Source organism: Vanessa tameamea, chromosome 6, assembly GCF_037043105.1.
Source record: "Vanessa tameamea isolate UH-Manoa-2023 chromosome 6, ilVanTame1 primary haplotype, whole genome shotgun sequence".
Classification (NCBI taxonomy): Eukaryota; Metazoa; Arthropoda; class Insecta; order Lepidoptera; family Nymphalidae; genus Vanessa; species Vanessa tameamea.
Window position 1 is genome coordinate 4608789 of NC_087314.1, and position 21523 is coordinate 4630311.

At 30.1% G+C, this 21523-nt stretch overlaps 2 protein-coding genes across 3 annotated transcripts in view; one reads left to right on the forward strand and one right to left on the reverse strand.

Annotated features, from left to right (window-relative positions):
* The window catches only part of Grip (Glutamate receptor interacting protein), a 319089-nt gene that overhangs the window by 240316 nt on the left and 57250 nt on the right, over positions 1-21523 (reverse strand). The window lies entirely within an intron of this gene.
* LOC113393358 (putative fatty acyl-CoA reductase CG5065) lies at positions 145-10880 on the forward strand. The gene is made up of 13 exons (XM_026630204.2): positions 145-242; positions 4533-4620; positions 4976-5092; positions 5802-5959; positions 6075-6165; positions 6454-6599; positions 6668-6777; positions 7290-7373; positions 8276-8384; positions 8666-8742; positions 9046-9208; positions 9768-10025; positions 10644-10880. The coding sequence occupies exons 2-13, from the start codon at positions 4546-4548 to the stop codon at positions 10792-10794; spliced, it is 1539 nt and encodes a 512-aa protein (XP_026485989.2). The 5' UTR covers positions 145-242; positions 4533-4545; the 3' UTR covers positions 10795-10880.

Genomic DNA, 21523 nt, shown 5'->3' on the forward strand with positions numbered 1-21523 from the left:
ATGTTAAATTCCGGTTAACTTGTTGATTCGCCTTGTATGAAATCAATTCATGATTGCAATTAAAACGCTACTTCAAAAGTAGTTAATGTTTTCAAAATAAGTTCATTTAACGTCCGATAGAGGCGCTAGACAAAAGTGATATAAATTACCCGCGGTGATAACAAGACATACTATTCGGGAGTTGTTCGCGCGTACACTGTTTCACGTTCTGTTATTTACTTATCACACTCCAAACATAACTGGTGAGTATATTTAATTTCTAATTATATATACGTTATAGAATTAAATGATTGAAACTTTATTGTGTATTTCGTAACGTTAAACGCGATTTAAAGAATCAATCGAGATTTTTTTAGACTAAATACGTTGAATTATTAACAACTTGTTCGCATTTTAAATAAGTGTGATTTTTTTTTTTTTAAATTAAATTTTGGTATTTTTTTTAACCCTATATCACTGACTTTATTTTATAACGCTTAATTACTTTCCTTTAATTACGCAAGTATAAAAAGGAGATTGAATACGAATGAGTGAGTGATTGAAATGAATTAACTGTCATTACATTTTTTTTTAAATAGCAAATATTTAGTTTTCATTAAGCCATATTATTAATACCATATTTTCATAAACAATCAACTATCATACTATATTTTTTTAAATGAATTTTTAACATTATAAAATTCATAAAACAATCCAATAGATTTACGGAAAAAGTAATGAATTGCATGAACACAGGTAATGTAACCGTATGTCGATATGACGAGTCTCATGGGCTTACCATGGGCAACGGTTCTCCTGAGATTACCAGAGAGCTCAATCCGGTACAACTGCTCACGCTCACTTTTAAAACCGAACAATCGATTCAACTAAGTCTATTAAATAATTAAATATATTATTGTAATTGAACAACGTATTTAAATAAAATTAGCTTATAATCAAACAGGGTTAGTGTTATTTAAAATATCAAAGTTCAAACCTCGGCTGGGATGACTCCACATAGATATTTCAATAGTTCTATTGCTTACAGTGACGTAATATAATATTTCCAACAATATTCAGTAAGTAAAACAATAACAAATATTATTTAAACACGAGTAGTAAAAAATATAAATAGTAACAATGGAAGCATCGACTTCTGTCTCTCAATAAAAATCTGTAAATAAATATGTATATTTTTCAATCGAAAATCTCATTTCAAAAACACTGATAATTGGAGCGCATTTTTTATACGGGATAAATAATTTTATTAATATTATTATTCAATATATTTTTTTTAAATTACATTTATATTTAAAAATGATTTTTATATATTTTTAATTATTATGAAATTAATAGCCTTTTAAGAACACGGGCACATCGGGCGTGATTTTGATGAAAACTAAAAAATGTATAATTCGATTTTCGAAAAATCATTATTGATAGTCAGTTTATCTAATGCGTGAATGTGATGAAATTCTGAGAAGTAATTATATATGGCAAACTTAAATAAGACTTAGAATTTTAAAGTTTACATATAATTTGGTTTACATAAAACGAATTATGCTCAATTATATTTTTAACAAAATATACCCGCTGCGTATTTATTTTCAAAGCTTGTATTCTGATTTCAAATATATATTATCCTAACGGCTAAAATCCACTAAAATAAATTTTCAGATTTAGCTAGTTGCAAAAATTGAGATGGATGAGAGACGTCTAAATTATATTTTTTAGTACTTTACATAACTACACACATATAATTAGCAGGGAATGAGACGAAACTGGTTAAAATGGCTATTCCTTAATTTTCATAACAAATTCGTGGTTTTTAGTTCATTTATATTTAAGGTTATTAGCTATTTTTTTGGATCTTTATTAAAACTTTTAGTACCACGCCGCTCCCATGTAATATTTCACGATAATTTCCCTCACAATCGAACACGATGAATTATAAAGACAAATTATGCATATGCATATCCTGTGGTGCTTGCCATCTTTATTTATATTTAGAAATGACGACGTATATTTTAAAAAAGGTTGCATATTGCATTTAACACACAATGCAAGTCAAAATAATAATAAAATTATTGCGTCATGTTGAATGCTCGCATTTATAAACATTAACACGTGTATAATAAACTATTACAAAAACTGTATATCAATGTCAAATATACAGCAAAAAGAGAGATAAGCTTAACGTGTTCATCCGTATTCTCTTTAACGGATGTACCGAATTTGATTTGTTTGACGGATAACTTGATCGAGATTTAAAAACTTTTTGGAGATCATCAGATATTTTCTAATCGTTGAAGAGATGTGGACAACTTCTACTCATCTGATCAAAATAAACATTCAGTAAATTGTGACTTTAATGATGTTAAAATAACAAGTTGGGACTTGGAAGCAACAGGATATCTTAATCCCAAAATCTTGTACGACGCAATCTTGTATTGAGCGCATTGTAAGAATTCTCAATGAATACGATACGGTATATAACTGATTCTTATATAAATAACGCAATAAATTGATTTAAAATGAAAAATTCAATACATTTCTATTATACTCCAGAAATGTTACCATCGGTTAAGTGCGTATCCTTAGTCATTGGTCAAAGTCAAAGTCAAAAATCTTTATTCAATATAGAAGTGTTTACACTTGCTTATTGATTGTCAAAAATCTACCTTTTGCTTTTTGCTTATACCATAACTTATCTTACATAAATAGCTAACATTGATATTATTAATAATATGACATTGAAATATGACTTTAATTTAATAAACTTAAACATTTATAAATTATTAATTACGATTGCACAAAGAAAATATTTTATAATATATTACATAAATTTATAATTTAATGTAATGTATATTAATTTAAAATATATTCAAATTGTAACCCTAAACGACAGTATAAGTCACACTAACAATGTTTCATGTACTTTTTAACATAATTTAACATTGCAATCTATAATAAATCAGCGTAGAATTGTAACGATCGTTAGTTTCAACGGAGCAAACCATTTTATAGTAAGACGTAAAAAATATTTTTGTGTTTCGTTTAGTATTCAAACAATAAGCGTCATTCAGAATTTTTTGACAGTTTAAAAATCTATCGAAGTTTATTTTTATTTTTATATATCATTTATTTTAAAGAGGGTTTTTTTCTTTAAGAAAATGCCACCCTCGTAGTGCTTGCAAAACATTCTACTTAATACATGCTTAATTACATATATTTTTAAGTAGACCATCCACTAATTTTTATAAAGCCTGCGCTGGTTTTGAAGTAGGGTCAGCGAGGACACTATTACATGACCCCACCTCCCCGCAATAATTGATTAAGCGTAAAAAAGATATTCTATCAGCCTCGTTCCGAGCACACTCCGTTATTGCATGGTACGTGTCTTCTATGATGTTACATATACTGCAATTAGGTGTAGGTGTTTTACCCATAAGAGAACTAAAGTTATTCAATAGAATGTGACCGGAACGGAGCCGAAGAGCAGTGATAATTGAAGACCTGTTCATATTGGCACCATCAAACCAAAATCTATCGAAGTTATTATAAAATAACGGTCCTTATTCATTCATCATTATTCAGTTACACAATATTATACATATAGCATTCATACAACGTTTGCTTCGTTTCACATCCAAAAAAAAATCTCAAAGATTTTTGAATGAAAAATTAATTAAAATTTTGTATGGTAATCAATATCTTTATTGACAAATGTTTGACCTTCAACATCATTAAATATAACATTATAATATAAATTAATGTGTGGTCTACTTAGTATTGATAAATATTCGGTTGATACAATTTAAATTAATAAGTGAATATAATTATAATATAATATTTACTACCAAATAACAATCCCTGAGAGGGTAAAAATACAAAATTATCTTTGATTTTTACTATTCGAAAAGATTATAAAAAAATAAATATGTTCACACGCTTATAAACATAAATTATTATATTTGTATACATCATCATCATATTGAATTATACTTAATTTTAATGTTTCATTTATAATAAAAATTAAAAAAAAGTTATTTCATTAAATTAGATTGGAACTGATGTATTGGAACTATTTCATAAGTTTCTTTAGCAAATAATTTATACATATTTATACTAACAATACATAACCATACTTTTACTATTAAAATTCATAGCTAAGTGATAGCAAAGTATGTTTCATAAGATTTTTTAAAACAATTGGTGGTTAGTGGTTACCACCGCCCATATGATAGACATTACCGCCGTAAGGAATATTCAATTCCTTACATCGTCAATGCGCTGCTAACCATGAGAACTAAAATGCTACGGCCCTTATGTTACACTGTAGTTACACTGGCCCACTTAACCATCAAATCGGAAAACAACAATACGAAGTTAATAATTCAATTTCGCGGTAGAATGTGTGATATGTGCTACCTGCTCGCACAAAGTCCTACCACAAAGTTAATTATATAAATACAGGTTCCATTATTGGTTCGGAGTGAACAGAAGAATCAAGTTTCTTCAACTACTTAATAAGTTTTTTTTTTGTATTACAGTTAGCAGCTCAACATGACACCCTCAGTCGTTGAGTTCTACAAAGGGAAGAATATTTTAATTACTGGAGGGACAGGTTTCCTTGGTAAGGTAGGCATCGTCAAAACAAAATCATCTAAAGCCTGTCTGGTATCACATTTTATATCTCTTAGTATTAACTCACTCTTTTTGTGAGGTGAGATTGCCCTGAGGCTTATCACATCAATCTTAACCCAAGATTGATTGATTCCATTCCATCGATTGATGAAGATTTAACTGCTTGAATTACGAAAATGGTTGAAAATTATTTGAAATTTTGATAAAATTATGATTCAATACTTTTTTCAGTAACAGTACGTACGTATTACGAGATTTAATATAAAATTATTTAATCACTTGCAGTGGCCTTGAGTTTTTCTTCAAACTGAAAAGACGTACATTTGTACATAATATAATTGCTTTATAGGTATTAATCGAAAAGTTATTAAGATCTTTTCCCGACATTGGCACAATATACCTTTTGTTGAGGGCAAAAAAAGGTTTGACTGAGGAAGAGAGACTGAAAATAGTCTTCAATAACAAGGTAAATTCTTAAATATAATATAATATTTTTTTATGTTGATCACCTTAAACGTATTGTATATACATTTTTAATATTATAATTTATTTTGTTACTGAAAAATGTCTAATTATAATATTTAGAAGGTCATTTAATGACGTTTATTAATTTTTGGATACGAGCATTCGAAGCATTTCTTACTGCATGTCTCACGGATAATTATATCATCAAAGATTCATATTTTCTTAATGAGACATAGTACAGTAAAAATAATTTATGTTTGTGTTACTGAGATATAGTTGTATAACGTAGTCAATTGCTAAAATCTGAAACATGAACTCTTTTTGCCTGTCCAATTCACAAGAAATGCTTCCTATGACATATTCTAATTATGTATGTAATGTTGGCTGTAACTGAAACTTGGAAGTAGTCTGGAGGGATTGACGCGACTACGTTTTCGATCAAAGTTAGTAGATGGAATAGAGGAAAATAAATAAAAATGACTTTATGGCAGGACTTGAATTCATTATGAATATTTTAAATGACGACCAATAATGTCATGTCATTCCAAGGTTAATGTTGGTTATACTGCATTTTTACCTTTCCAGCTATACATTACACGCTAGTAAATGTTTATATCACAATACTTTGTTTTAATTCCCCTTTTAGATGTAAAGAAAATAATAAAAAAAATAGATTCATTTAATTTATCTTTGTCGCTCCTACTTTACAGGTATTTGCAAATCTGCGAGAGAAACAACCAGATGTATTTAAGAAAATAAAGTTAGTCGCTGGAGATGTCTTGGATGATAACTTGGGCCTCTCTAATGACGACGCTCTTGAGCTGAGACGAAATTGCAATATTGTGTTCCATAGCGCTGCTTGTGTCAGGTGTTGACCTATTTTTACTTAACGCTATAACTAAATACGCCAAAATAATCTAGTCGACGAGATAGGTACTCCAACGAGCCAGATACGATAGATATAATCGATCGTTTTTTTTCAGATTTGATCAGAATTTAAAAGATGCTGTCAATGTGAATATCAAAGGTACTCAGCGAATTCTGAAATTGGCCGAAACAATGGAAAAAATCGAAGTATTTTTTAAAATATTTTTTTATTTATGTGTTAATTATAATTTTTTTTCTGTGTTTATTAGAATTTTTTCTCCTGGTTGTATGTGTTTTTCTTCCTTCTTTTTAATAATTATAATACTAATTATCTTTTACTTTTCTCATAGTATTGCTAGGACTAAGCTTAAACTTGGTCATCCTTTAATGCAAATTTAAATTAAAAAACTTTACAAACTGCTGATACTTGGAATTTCAATTTGATGGTGTCTGGAAGCAAAAAATTAAACCCGACCAAAAATTCCTAATTTTTAGGCGTTCGTTCACCTGTCTACTGCCTACTGTCGATGTAAGTTAGAAGTGTTGGAAGAAAAATTGTATCCAGCAGTACATAGTCCCGCGAAAATTATTGATCTTGTAGATTGGCTTGACGATAAAACATTAAGTTACATAGAGCCAAAGTAAGTAAAAAAAATAAAAAAATATAGTAGTTTTAAGAGATTTATTACTTACAGGGTTTTGCTTTTAGATTGATATCGTCGGAACCTAATACTTATGCCTATACGAAAGCAATGACGGAAGATCTTGTAGCAGAATATAGTTCCAAATTTCCTATTGCAATCGGACGACCGTCAATTGGTATACTATTTTATTTTGATTTTAAAATAATATTAATAGTAACCTATAAATGCCGCACATCTGAGCAACACCACCAGTTATTCGCCTCACTCTACATCCAGGACGAATTACTGCAACCAGTTTTGGTAGAAATTAAATTGCCAAATGCATGTTTCCTCATTACGATTTCCTTCTCTATCAAGCACGAGATAAGGATATATATCAAGCACACGAAAGTATCATTATTTACCTTAAAAATTTTATCAGCCATCGCTATGATTTTCCTTACATTCAGTTTTTTATTTGCAACGTATTACGTATTTTGTTAACATTTTAATATTTCCGGAGGATCAACAGTTGTAAGATTTTCAAATATAAACATATAAATTAGATGAACATTAAGAACAACAAATAAATCCTTAATGAATAAAGCATACTTTAAGAAATTAAAAAATTACTTACATCGAAAATTTAATATTGAGATTAAAATTTTTAGACAAATTAACCGCAACTTGAAAGTATTTTTTTTGCAGTTGTCGCAGCGTGGAAGGAACCTTTGTTTGGTTGGGTTGATAACATCAACGGGCCGACAGGGCTCCTCATTGGTAGTGGAAAAGGTTACAAAAATTATTTACATTTATCATATTTTCAATGTTAAATAAAATATTCTTATTAATTTTATGCGTCTTGATGTATTTGTTATATAAATATCAATTTCACTTGTTTGTCCTGTTAGGACTAGTGATAGTGGTGGTTTCCTTTTGTTTTACTGTGTATAAGGCACAAGATGTCTATTAGCAGCGAGGACCACATACCAATAGATGGCTTATTTCTCGTAATTTATCAAAAGATTAATAACCCATTAAAAATGATCTTCAAAGATATCCACTTTTCAACTCGTAAGTAACCCAAGGCTATAGGATTATAGCCATGATCACACCCAGACGGAATTTAATATTCACCCTCTGTATCCGTTAACTTGCTTTCTAAAATGTCAAAAGTCATTAAGTAGCTTGGAATAAATTCCAAGCTACTTCTATTAGAGTCGTTTTTATGTGTCGATTTTCAAGGTTTAGTTTAAATTAACTATAGTAATATTATTTTTAATTAAGCCTATAAAAGTTTCATTGCTGGACTATATTCTCCTCGATAAAGTTTAGAAAATTTGCCTTAACGCCAGACAACAAAAAGTATATTAAAATTCAAGGGAGTCGGCCCGAATAATTAGCACCCACAATGGTTTGGCAATTTGTACTAATATGCAAAAGTAACTCTTTCTTTCTATCTGTCCGTGTGTTTCGCGTTAACGTCTAATCTACTGAATCGATTTTGATAAAATTTGGTACGAAGCAAGCTTACACCCCAAGGACTATATCCGTTCTCGGGGTAGCCTATAAACTACTTTTTTTAATGTTTGAGGGATAAAGGGTTGTACACAAATTCTGGAAGTATTTATGTCACAAACTGAATTCCTAGCTGCGGGATCGGCTAGTAATTGTAATTATTGTGTTTATTCCAGGTGTGATACGCAGCATGCATTGTAAGCCATCATATTTAGCAGATGCGATTCCAGTCGACATAGTCGTTAATGGATGCATTCTAATAGCATATACAACTGCTCTGGATAGGTAAGTTAATTCTATAAATTTCTTATGTGAGTTGATATAGAATATTTGTGATTAAATATAATCTGTTTGTTACCTTCTCTCCAATATCAGCATAAACAGTTCATAGTACAAATGATGCTATTAGATTCGTAGCAATGTTCCGATTGTTAATTTATATAAATAAAAATTAAATATTTTATTGCTCCACTTTTTAAAACACATTAAAATTGTAATACTACTCGTAACTCTTCAATATTATTCTAAGATATTTTATTTTTAAAATTATTTTATTTCTTTACCAGGTCAAAAGATGTTCGGATATTTAATATGACATTATCTGGTATCCAAAAGATTACGTGGCGAGAAATCATCGAATTAGGTACGTTTTTATACAGAGAATTAGTGTACTATAAATTTAATTACTTTTTTAATAAGTTAGGTCGATTACCTTTTATATTCAACTTAATATCTAATAGTAACACACACAGGCAATCTCGTGTGTAGTGTATTACACAAAGTGCTAGAAGATGCTATTTTTTTAAGAATAATGGATTTTAGCATCTCATACGTTATTTTAGTCTTTGCTACATTATTTACAAAATATACTTTAACTAGCAAATATGAATAATTAGGTACTAACTAATATTATATATTATTTGGTACATGTATGTCGTTTTATAAGGTAAGAAGTGGGTCAATGAATATCCTTTTACGGTCGCATTGTGGTATCCTGGAGGAACCATCAAGTCTTACTGGCTTACGCACCAGGTTGCACATATCCTCACACACGTGCTGCCGGCATATTTTATCGATATGCTGCTACTGTTACTGGGGAAGAAGACATTGTGAGTACCTTATAATGTTTAAGCATTTGTACCCCAATTTTTTATTGATGTTTTTTTTTCAATATAGTGGAATTTAGTGGAATTTATACCAAGCTTATAGCAAAGCTTTAAATAAAAAAAGTATTATGTAGATTAAACCTTGATAAAGAACGCTTCACGCATTTTAAAACGTATTTTGTAATCCAGGATAATTATTATATTAAAATGAGATTGTTATAAATAAAACAAAATCGATTTTGCATAAAAAGTGCTTTATTAACAGCTAAGTTCTTCAGTGCTATAACAAATTGCAGTTTTATGCATAAATTAAAAATCTTCTTAACTTTAGTCTCATTTCTTGGCAGATTAAAGCAAGAAAAATATTATCACAACATCTATTCAAATGATTCACTTTTCGATATCATTAACCGATTTTTTTTTTTTCTATTACACATTAGATCCTTCTCATATGGTTTATGAAATATTGTATTAGACAAAAATAATATGAATACGAAGTATCGAGATCTTACGATTGTAATTAAATTCTCAGAATAATTTAAAAATGGTCTATTGTTGTTAGCATGGTCAACCTTCAAGTACGTGTCAGCCACGGCTTGAGCATCCTACAATACTACACAACTAAGCAGTGGCATTTCAAGAATACAAACTTTCTGTCACTTCAGAACCGTATAACTAAATCAGAAAACAACATATTCTATACTGACATCTCGACTTTAGATCGAGATGAATATTTAAAAAACTATATAATTGGTACGAAATTATACGTACTTAATGAAGATCCGGACTCTTTGCCAAGAGCTAGGAAACTGCATAGAATGTAAGTTAAAATATATTTTTGCATACTATAAAGTTGAACCTAAATATTTTTGTAATCCAATATTAATGTTGATACACGAATCGAAATATTTCGCAGATTATTAGTAAGGTAGTTGACTTTTCATCTCAGCTCTCATTTATTATAATTATGGATATGAAAATATTAATGATCAAAACTGTATTGCTCATCCTTCATAAAAACAATTCAAATGTTGGTATTCCCTTGATTTCCTTTGTATGTAACATCTTGACTACCTGGGTGTTCTAGTTAAAGAGGCTATGATCCCAAGAGAATGGATTCAAATCACAGGTCGATCCAACAAAGCTAATTGATTATTCCGTCAAGAAATTCTAAGCAGCAATCCAAAGTCTGGAATTTGTCCTTATTTTCGTTCATCGATACTACGCCTGAACTCAAGCCGGTCATTATTGGCATCCTATGACAAAATAGGGCACTTAGGTTTGTGCGCATAGTGGTTCATAAATAATTGTGCCTATATGATGTAAATCTCTTGCGTAGTCTTCGTTCAACTATGCCGACTCGATGGGATCAGTAATCATCACCATCAATCTCTCAAATTCATCTATAAATAATGCCAAATTTATTTTCTTATTTCAGGCTCTACTGGATTGACGTTATCGCGAAAGCATTATTTTATTCCCTATTATTATGGTTTTTGCATTCAAAATGCGGTTTCAGGTCTATGCAAAATTACTTGTCTAGTTTAGTCAATATTGACCAAGGCATTGTTGAAATTGGTGAATTATAAATTGATCAAGATTTAATGATAAAAGTTTATGAAATTTATTTTTCAGGAACAAAAAGTAATTAAAAATGTTTCTTTTTTTAAACTTTATTTCTTAAGGACAAATGTATTAACGTTTAAGTTAAAATAAATGATTTCCTAATTATTGTAATTTTTATTGATTACATCATCAATACAGCGGATTTTAAATTATGAAAGAGCCCTTACCAGATAAAACGTTTGCTTATAAATATAGAATTAATTTTTAGAGCAAAGATTAAAGATGGTTAAATTCGAATTTGGGTCACTTTAGGATATTCACTTGGTGGTAGGGCTTAGTGCAATCCCGTCTGGGTAGGTACCACCCAGTCATCAGATATTCAACCGCCAAATAACAGTACTGTGTATTGTTGTGTTCCGGTTAGAAGGGTCAGTGAGCCAGTGTAATCACAGGCACAAGGGACATAACATCTTAGTTCCCGAGGTTGGTGGCGCATAGGTGATGTAAGGAATGGTTTATATTTCTTACAGCGCCATTGTCTATGGGCGGTGGTGACCACTTACTATCAGGTGGCCCAAATGCTCTTCCGCAAACCAATGCCATAAAAAAATATTTGCTGCCACATTGTGAGTCCTACCTTATATAATCTTGACCTGAACTTTAGGCATCTTTCTGATAAGATTTAAAAAAATAATATAGCAGAAAGTAAAACGGTCCTTCAAAATAGGTATTTTGAAAGGAAATAGATAAAACAGCTACCATCATTAAAGAAAAATAATGTTATAAGAATATGGAATAATAGGTTCTATAGAGGCAAGTTTTAGAGAGAAATAACATTTTCATTTTTGAATTATACATAGCTCTACTTGCGTTAAACATAAAGACTATTATGCAAAATTGTTTATTCCGACCCCTTCTGTACATGAATAGCTAAACTACATCTCCGCTTTGATATTCCTTCGGTTCAATATTTTATCAGAATCAAACTCCAAATAAGCAATCGCGTTATGTTTTATTCATATCATCTATTCGTGCACTGATCAAGCTAGATTTACCTCGTAATACCTATATTTCGTTGGTTTATTTATAAACATATTATACTACTATATTAAACTATTTTCTTTAATGTAATTTTTTATACATTTTAATATACACATAATTCACATAAAATATTCACTATTTCAGCGTTTTAACTTTAATAATATCGATTAAATTTTGGCTGTATTGATTTCAGATCACTGCAGATAACTTGTACTTTATCAATATTTTGTTTTAAATTACAATTTGATAATTATATTTCGTATAGATATAATTACTTTAAATTATAATTTATATTATCAGCGTAAAAAACAGATGATGTTAGGTCAAGCTTAAAGCTTTATATATTAATAATAAATATAAATACTTTTTTGGTATATACTTTGTCTAGATAGCTCAGTAGTTAAAACGAACGAAATCTTAACCGAAAATTGAATGTGCTTAATTTGTTTTTATGTTTCATCTCGTACTCGGCGGTGAATCAAAACATCGTAATGAAACCTTTATGATTGTAACGTGTGAAAATCTTCCATCTGTACAACCTTCGACTCGCATTAGAGCTGCGTGGGGAGGAGCCTTAAGCCCAACGGTGGAATATTTACAGGGTGCTACTTTTTATATTCTGTAGACATTATTCTATACAAAGAACGTTTTATATATTCCCAGTTCGTTCTTTTTCCAATCATCACGAGTTCGATCAATTTCATGACATTTATATGACACTTAATTAACATGAGGTGTATAAAAACATTAATCCTATATGTCTACATTATTATATTGTTTATTTATTAATCTCAAGTATTTAACTTTCTTAATTCGGAGATTAATGATGTTAGATGTTGAACTGCCGCTCTTGGATTTAAAAAAAAAAAATGGATGAATTAAATTAAAGTAACATAATAACAATAGTATGTGAGCATATTAAATTATTAGGAAAGCTCTTATTAATACCTCGTTTTATTATTTATAAACAAAAATATTCGCCAATAAATCTAAATTGTTATTCAGTACTAATATGCCTCTAGATAATTTCACACGTATATTATTATTTCGTGCGAACGATGCGACTTTAAAAAAGTAACAGCTAATTCCATGTTCTAAATTTCCTTTCACAGACCACAAATAAATAGCATTCTTGAAACCCAATTTGGCTTTACATATTTTTTTACCGTCCGCTCGGGTTCGATATGTCGTAAATTCGTAATCCCGACAAATTGCTTGCCCACCGGCGCGTTGTAGATACCGAGTACCATACACGCGATACTGGTTTTACACTTCATTTGCTTGACAGATAGCCCACGTTTTATCTATTACCGCTTCCATAAATTTATCTAAGCATAAATAAAATGCTGTCGAGCTATCGCGAAATTCATCACGGTCTTCGTATTAAACACGATTCCCGATATTATATTATCATATGTTGTTACCTATTGATTTATTAAAAGCATTGTTCTAATTGACTGATGTCAATACTAAAGCCTGGACAACAAAATTCTCTTGTACTTAATTTGTGTTCATCATGACGAGCTCGGCGGTGGGGATAACATTGTGGAAACCTGCATAATTATAATATCAATGAAATGTTGTCACATGTTTATCCGCTGACCTCATTGGAGCGTGATGGATAAGTTGCAAACCTTCCACAGAGGTAGAGGAGGTCTGTTTTCATTTAATTTGTACGAAATCGGCGCTCCTTCTATGATTACGTGCGATATGTCACTCTTCCGATTAATTTTCTTTCTGTTCCTATTGATCCATGTTCTTAAATAAATGACATGTAGATTGATATGATTTGATGCTGATAGCGTATATGATGACCCTAGTCCTAGTAGTAGAGTGACCTCTATAATCTTGTGCTTTTATTAATATGAAAATATTAATTTAATTTAATTATCAAATAATTTAATATAGAATACTAATATTCTTTCTTCGTACGTCGTTAATTATATCGACCAATGCAAAAAGCCTATTTAATTTATTAACTTTCTCTATTCAATCAAGTTTTCTAACTGTTTATCGCTTTAACATACTTGCTTAAACTAATTCAAACTTTATGGTCGAAATTTTACCAAAAACAACGTAAACGTCGAATCTTAAACAAAAATTCTAACGACTTTACGAACTACGACTAAAAAGGCGAAGTTTATGACGATATCGATTTCTAATGGAAACTCAGCGAAAAGTAATTTCATCTGACGTTTTAGTCTCCATGGGTCTCAGAGACCATTTTCTCGGAGTGGAATAACAAATTGAAAACAATATTTTAAGTCCCAAATGCTTTATAGTAAGTAGAAATATAAACTTAATCTGACTTTGACAAATTTGCCGAAATGTCGATATGAATATTCTGTTAGAAATCATTTACCATAAATCAACTTAAATAAAATAATATATCACAAATACTCGTAGCTCGATGAAGCACTGATCCGTCAGAAGATATCACTTTTAAAGTACATCTGTCTTCATCTGTCAATATTTGTATTAAATATAGACTATAAAAAACTAACCAGATTATCCCGTTTTAAAAAGCATGACTTTTGAAGCCGATGTCCTGTAAAGTACGAGATCTTGTTTACTAGCACGTATTATAACAATTGGTTTGTAGCCTTATAAATAAAGCCTGTAAATATCGCACTTCTGGGAAAAGAGCGTTCCTCTTGAGGATAATGTTTCGAGTTTATTTCACTACACTGGTCAAATTTACGTTGGTGGGTACTCTACACTGCTCAAATACATGTGGAATAATTTCACGTGAATTGCACAGGTATCCTCAAAGTGATTTAAGTAATAAACAGAAATTACCTCAGTGGGTTTCCACGGTCATCGATAACATTCACTTGTTTTAGTCATTGAACCATGTCGACCCATTAATACCTACTATTTATATTTGATTAACTATTATCGTTTTCCTTTTTATTTGAGTGTGAAATATTGCACGATTTGAAACAAATATTCTATGTGAATGTAATTTATTTACACATCGATATTAATATTGTAATAAATATTTGCGCTACTTCTGCTTGATCTTTTTCAATATTGTTCTGTTTTCGAATATCTCGGGAATCGATGTTATTAGAATTATTATTATATTAAATAAAATTTATTTCTAGTATTGTATCTATCAATACGTGTCATGTGTTTTATTTGTAAGATTTTAATTAGTTACTATTATATAAACTGTTGTCGTCACGGAACGCCCAGCATATGTTACTAATCGAAATTGATGAAATAATTAAAGAAAAGCAATAAATAAATATGCAGTAATATAAATAAAAATATAAAGTTTGGTATAATATCGGTGTAAATATGTTATTTTCATTATTACGTATAATAATATATGGGATCACAGGAGATTCCAGAGCGGAAAGGGAACATGACATAACAGAGCGTCGGCGTCGTGCCGTTTGCCTTCACGGTGTTTGAGTTGGTATATCAACAGATATTTCGCATCAAAATAACATAAATGATAATTCATAACATATACCTAGTTTTGAAATGTAAGATTTATATAATGACGATTTTTTACGACGTTTCATTCGTTCTGATCTTATAAATCGGAGTATAATCTGGCATTGTTTCAAAATGTTCATATAACCTATTCTTTGGATGAAAAACTTTGAAACATATCTCAACTGTAAAAGCATTGTTGTGAAAATAGATGCATTTACATATTTCAATAAACTCGTATCATCTTTGAAAAACAAATTCCAAATGTTATAGAGTCACGATTAAATATGTCTGAACACATTACAATTTTTTGATCGCGTTAAATTTAAAGATATTTTGAACTGAATAAATTCTTGCCTTAAAATAAATAATAATTAAATCAGACTTCTTGGTACAAAACACTCTTATATAATACACTTTTACCTGAATAATAAATTAAACAAGCGCCAGATAAAACTACCCGCTGAGAATCGGCTAAAAGTACCTAATCCTCGGTTTTCCGACTTCGTTAAGAAATTGCTGGCATTTGCTTGATTCCATTGGTAATTAAATTTGAAGAGTTTCAGCAAAGTTTTAATGATAAATTATTGTAAGGTCAGAATTATCTTCTATTAAAAGCCTATTCTAGACTAAATGTAATATATGAATATAATAGAAATTACAATATATAAAACTGTAAAATTTAAACGAAGAAAATGAACTTGAATTTTAAATGCACTCATTTAGCTATTCTCATTAGGCTCTCCGTTGATCTACTTTTAATCAAGAAAGATATTTAAAAAATTAAGAAGATATTTAAGTCTGATTTATGCAAAAGTTCAAGTAATTATAAAGAAAATTCTGACAGATATCTTAAAAACAAATATAGATAATTTTATAGATCAAACTTAGTTTGAAACTCATTCAATAAGGCATCCTTTTCTAATGAAGCGTTCATAAAATGATTTTAATTCAGCAATGTTGGCCCGTCTTAATCCCTTGAGACCGACTCTTTTCTCGAAATCGCTCCAATGTGATTTTCGACTTTTATCTCGAGTTTTATTTCTATTTTCGCCATATTGGACCGGGTTTATTAGCCTCTTAGTTAAACACCTAACTGGAAGATTTTAAGACTGAAAATCTGGTAGAATTAAATTTTATAGAAACACTCATGTACATACATATTTGCGAGTTTTAGTATGTTTTAGTATTTTTACGTTAGTTTAGATTTTATACAAACACTAAATTAGGTTAAACTCGATGTACTCAATAGCAATGCTGTTGTCGTCTGATTATATCTATGATTCACTCTGAACTCTTTCCAAACTCTGTCATTATGCAAACCGCATAATTATGTTTGCATGTTTTAAGTCTCTGCGGTTAAAAATATGTTCAAATTGACTTCTAATATTTTCCTGATTTTAATTAGTTAAAATAAACAAATGAAGCTACTAAAAAGTATTTATTTTGTCATCGAATTTTAAATAATTTAAAAGTAAAAAACCTTTTTGAAAAACTATTTATTAATTAAATAACTATTTAAATAACTATTTATTGCTATTATTTAAATGAGCTATAATGAGAAAAATAAACTATAACAATAAAACTTTTACTGTTAACTAAAAATGTCATGTCACATTCGGCACAATTTATACGATATTAAACTAAATTTGAAAATTTTAATAGATAAAATTATTCACAACAAATTATTTAATTTACTTATTTATCTATACAAAGAAATCTCGCGACAAGCTTTTATATCATAATATAAATTGTGTGTATATTTAGAAAAACATTTAAGGTGATTGCCAAAATATTGGCATAGTTTAATTATATAAACACTTTTTCCAGTAGAATAATTATTATAGAAAATTTAATATAATCAATGTTTCAACACCATTAAACAGTAGATGTAATCTTGATATTGCTTGTACGCTTTCTTGTGCCTAGTCCAGATGACTTTGATAGTGGAATGTCTGTTACGACTGTCTTTTGTTCTTTGAATTTTCTTCTCTCTTATCTTCTCGTAATTATATTCGCTTGCGTTTTATTATTACATAAGTAAACACCCTGACTCCACACGAGCATAACTGAGAATTCATCTCAAGTTATTACGGGTTTAATTATGTATGTATTTAAATATTTTAATGTAATTTGTAAACCGCCCAACGATTACTCAGCTAGTATCAACAAAGCTCCATCTCTTGCTTTAATATGTTTGTCAACACGATGTAAAAATGCAACACCATCATATCTTTACTATTATTATAAATGTGAAAGTAACCCTGTCTGTTACGTCTTCACGCTTAAACTGCTGAACCGATTAAGATGAAATTTGGTATAAAGATAGTTTGAGTCCCGAGGAAGTACATGGGCCTCTACTCTATTTCATTAGCCCCTAGACAGGGTAGAATTTGCGATTTGTGTGCTATAAATAAAGTAAAGTAAAGTTTTATTTTACTTGAACTTGGCTTGACACGCTACCACGAGGGTAAAGTCGTGGGTTCAGCTAGTATTCAAATATATTTAAAGTTTTTTATTACTGAAAGACGATTTCAATATGATTGTGTTATAATTTCGCTCAAGACTTCTAATGATTGAATTGAAATTAAAAATGTATAGTATGTTTCTTTATTCTCTATATTATTCTCTCTTGCAACCATTATTTATATATGAATTGAAGCACAAAATTATAATTATTAATAGTCCTCTCAAAGCCTTCTCTCTATAGTCGAATCCAAAAGGCCATTATTATATCTGTAATACGATTTTATTTAATTCGTTTTCATATATTTATACATGGTACTTGTGTTGCGAATATCGAGAGGCTTCAGTATACTATTGTCATAATTTTCAACAAACAAAGACGTATATTTTTTTAAATATGTATATAATTTATCATTGCTATGGCTTTACTCTAAAAGTAGCGAAATAACAAAATGCGTTTTGTGAATTATACCCTCATGCTTGTTTTTTGGAACCATTAACAGTAGAAACATCGTATGCTGTCCCATTTATTTGCCATTTTTATGGCGCGACGTAAATTAAGTACCACACGATAACATTTTCAGTAAAATATTTCATATATGCTAAAGATATTTAAACTAAGTTCAAACTACCATCGAATATGTTTCGCTTAATTAATGTTCGTAACGCAACACGTATATTACTCACTGGACTTAAACTGTTCGTTGGTATAAGTCAAATTAAAAAGCAATGGATTGCATATATGCATTGATTTTTTTTAATCGCTGCAATTATATAAATCATGGGAACGAAGATGTTACAGCAGTGTGGTCTTCTCCTTGAGTTAGGTCAAGCCCTCCTTACCCGAGCAATTCCTCACCGGTAGCATCAGTTACCGTGTTATTCTGTTTTGACCTGTAGGTTCTGGGCCAATTTGACCCCGTGGTGTTTTCTTCGAAGATGTTATAATCCCTGTACTTTTAATTTACTGGATCACTCATCTTTCAAACTGGAATACAACAATACTGAATTTTGTTGTTTGGTAGTAAAGTATGTGATAAGTGGGTGGTTCCAGGCTTGCACAAAGCCTACCATCAAATTGTTTTAATATTTCAATTTCGTATTATTTTTAATATGATGTCGACCGGGCAATTTAGATCAAGGCGGCCATATCATGGAAGAGAAATCAACTACGCAGGACATAGTATAATGTATGCGCAAACACAGGTGTGCTCACTATTCCGTCACTGTTAGTATCTGATGCGACCGCAAATCTGTCATGATCGGAAAGAGTTGAGACCCAAGACTAACGGTTTTACATGCTTTCTGTGGTGTGGGAGTGTACATAATTCCAATTTCCAGACAGCATTGTAACTGAGAATTATCCGACATAAAGCTTAATTACTTTTTAATGTTAAAAAATTAATTACGTTAAATAAATGTACGTTACGTATTAAGGCAATTATTTAATTTAATTTTTTATATATATCTGAACTTATTTGTTATATATAATATTGATGTCAATGTTGTCGGAGAGAAAATTGTACGTCACGCTTTCCACCTCACGATTGCGAAAACTATAACAGAAAACTTTGTATATACTTTTTTTATATCCAAATATCTACAGAAAAAATTGCAACAATTTATTTAAAAAACGAGATTGTTCCGAAGTTGTAAAGATACACGCGTGCTAACTTCTGGGCCATCTCACCTCTTTTGATTATGTTTATTTCTATATATTATTAGTTCAAATTAATAATTATTTTACTTGATTCAGTCAACTATTTACTCAGTGTTAAAAGGATTTGGTTGACTTTTACAGCGAGTCGTTTGCCTTTTGGAACGTTTTTACTGTTGGTGATTAGTTCTCTTCCACCATGACCTGAGTTGAAGCGCTTACGTGTCAGACTGATGAATGCACTTAGTCATTCAACGCAAAATAAGTCCTTAGACGAATTTTACGTTACTCACAAGTGAGAAAGTCGTTTTTTTTTTATTAATTCGAACTCTCTTAGGTCATGTCATATACGATTTGAGGAAACAAGTAAAACTATTAAATTAACTAAAAAGATTTGAATTGAAATGCTTTAAAGCGCGTTTATTATTATTATTTTATTTTAAACAATAAGATAACAATTCAAGCTATAAGTAATGTTTGTATAAAATAAAAGTCGATTGATTTTGAATAACAAACATTTTGATAATATTCATCTGATAAAAAACCTTATCGTACACAAAATTGTGAATTTTTCTTTAAGGTAAGCGATTTTATACGTGTTAATAAGGGCTGTTTAGTTTTTCTATATTTCTGATGCGTATTTTTTAGAAGCATTTGCGTATAAACTTATTTTACTTTTATTTGAAAATATAGTTTTTATGAAACGTAATGAATCCTTATACATTTATTAAAATATTATTAAAATCGGTAATCGGTATTTTATAAGGACAATTAATGAGGTAAAGTACTGCCTATTTGAATAATGAAAATTGTGGTAACGGGGGTTGTGGTAAAGGTAGATAAAATAGGTACTTTAGGTAGATTTTTAAAGTATGGTACGATTTGGAGTCCGTAGCTATATTTTAAAATCAAAATATTATTTATTCATAAAGGCTCATAAGAGGACTTTTGAATCGTCATATTACAGTATTGAATTAATCTAAAGCTAACACCGGTTCACCTGTAGGAACCGGCAAGAAACTCAGTAGTTACTCTTTTCCATAATTTTAATTACAGAATATGTCAGTAAAGTCCAATTAAATTTAAATACATCCTATCTAGAAATCAACAACCACTAAATGCATGCTTTTTTATGTTATACGAAATAATATACTTTATTTATCAATGTCTTGTTGATATGAGATTAAATTTTATTAATAGGCCAAGTTAAAATTAACTATCGAATCTAATTATAAAAACGAATACCGTAGCCCGGCAAGAATCTATTAGTCCGAAGTCGGATAGTACCATATTTGTTTTTTATGACTTTAATATTATTATGAAATGCCCCTAACCGCAGTCACAGCTGATTGGAAGTATTGGTGCGGTCTAGCATGAAATGGACTCAACCTAAATGTCATCTAATCTACATTTAACCGATCTCATCACTAATGATTTCAGTTAGGAGTGTTATCTCTGGTTCTGCTCCCGTTTTGGAATCCATATAATTTAAAGCACATATATAAAGTTCAGATATGACAATATTTGGAATTAGTGTTTAATAATTAGTTTATTTATATATGATCAGAAATATGAACATCATCAGAGATTATCATACATTCTGAAAGCTGGAGTAAAATCCTGTAAGCTATTTTCTTTTTCCCTTTGAATCGTTCTAATTCAAATGAGGGGAGACGGTCGGTGTAACATGTAAAAGCATCGTACAATATCACATATCAGATAACTGTACACGAACAGCTCTCCAAAGGATGCATTCCTATTGTGGGCACTAAAATTGTTGAAGCATAACAGTCATCCGGGCGTGACACGTCTCTTGATACAAAATCCTCAAAATTTGCACACCATTCTCGACCTAAATCTTCTAGCTTTAAAGGGCAATATCCCAAAATATCGTGTATCTTCGTATATATTTTATTGCACTAGGTTTATTCGTCCCTTTAAATAAGCGAGCTAAGGATTTAGATGTTTGTAAGTCGTTTCGACCTAGCCCTAACTCGTTTTATATTTGTAGCGGTGTTTGAACTGTAGGAAGTGCTAACTGGAAAATAAAACCGAACTTTTATATTGCTTTAGCAAAGATATTTTTCAAAATATATTTGATTATTATACCGAAATAATTGAGACCTATTTGGTTCAGGCTTTTG

What these genes read in the sequence shown, in the direction of transcription:
- LOC113393358 (XM_026630204.2), top strand. Translation starts at nt 4,546, where the DNA reads ATGACACCCTCAGTCGTTGAGTTCTACAAAGGGAAGAATATTTTAATT. An exon ending in TATACAACTGCTCTGGATAG is followed by an intron (nt 8,385 to 8,665) that starts GTAAGTTAATTC and finishes TTTCTTTACCAG; the next exon opens with GTCAAAAGATGTTCGGATAT. An exon ending in TTACTGGGGAAGAAGACATT is followed by an intron (nt 9,209 to 9,767) that starts GTGAGTACCTTA and finishes TATTGTTGTTAG; the next exon opens with CATGGTCAACCTTCAAGTAC.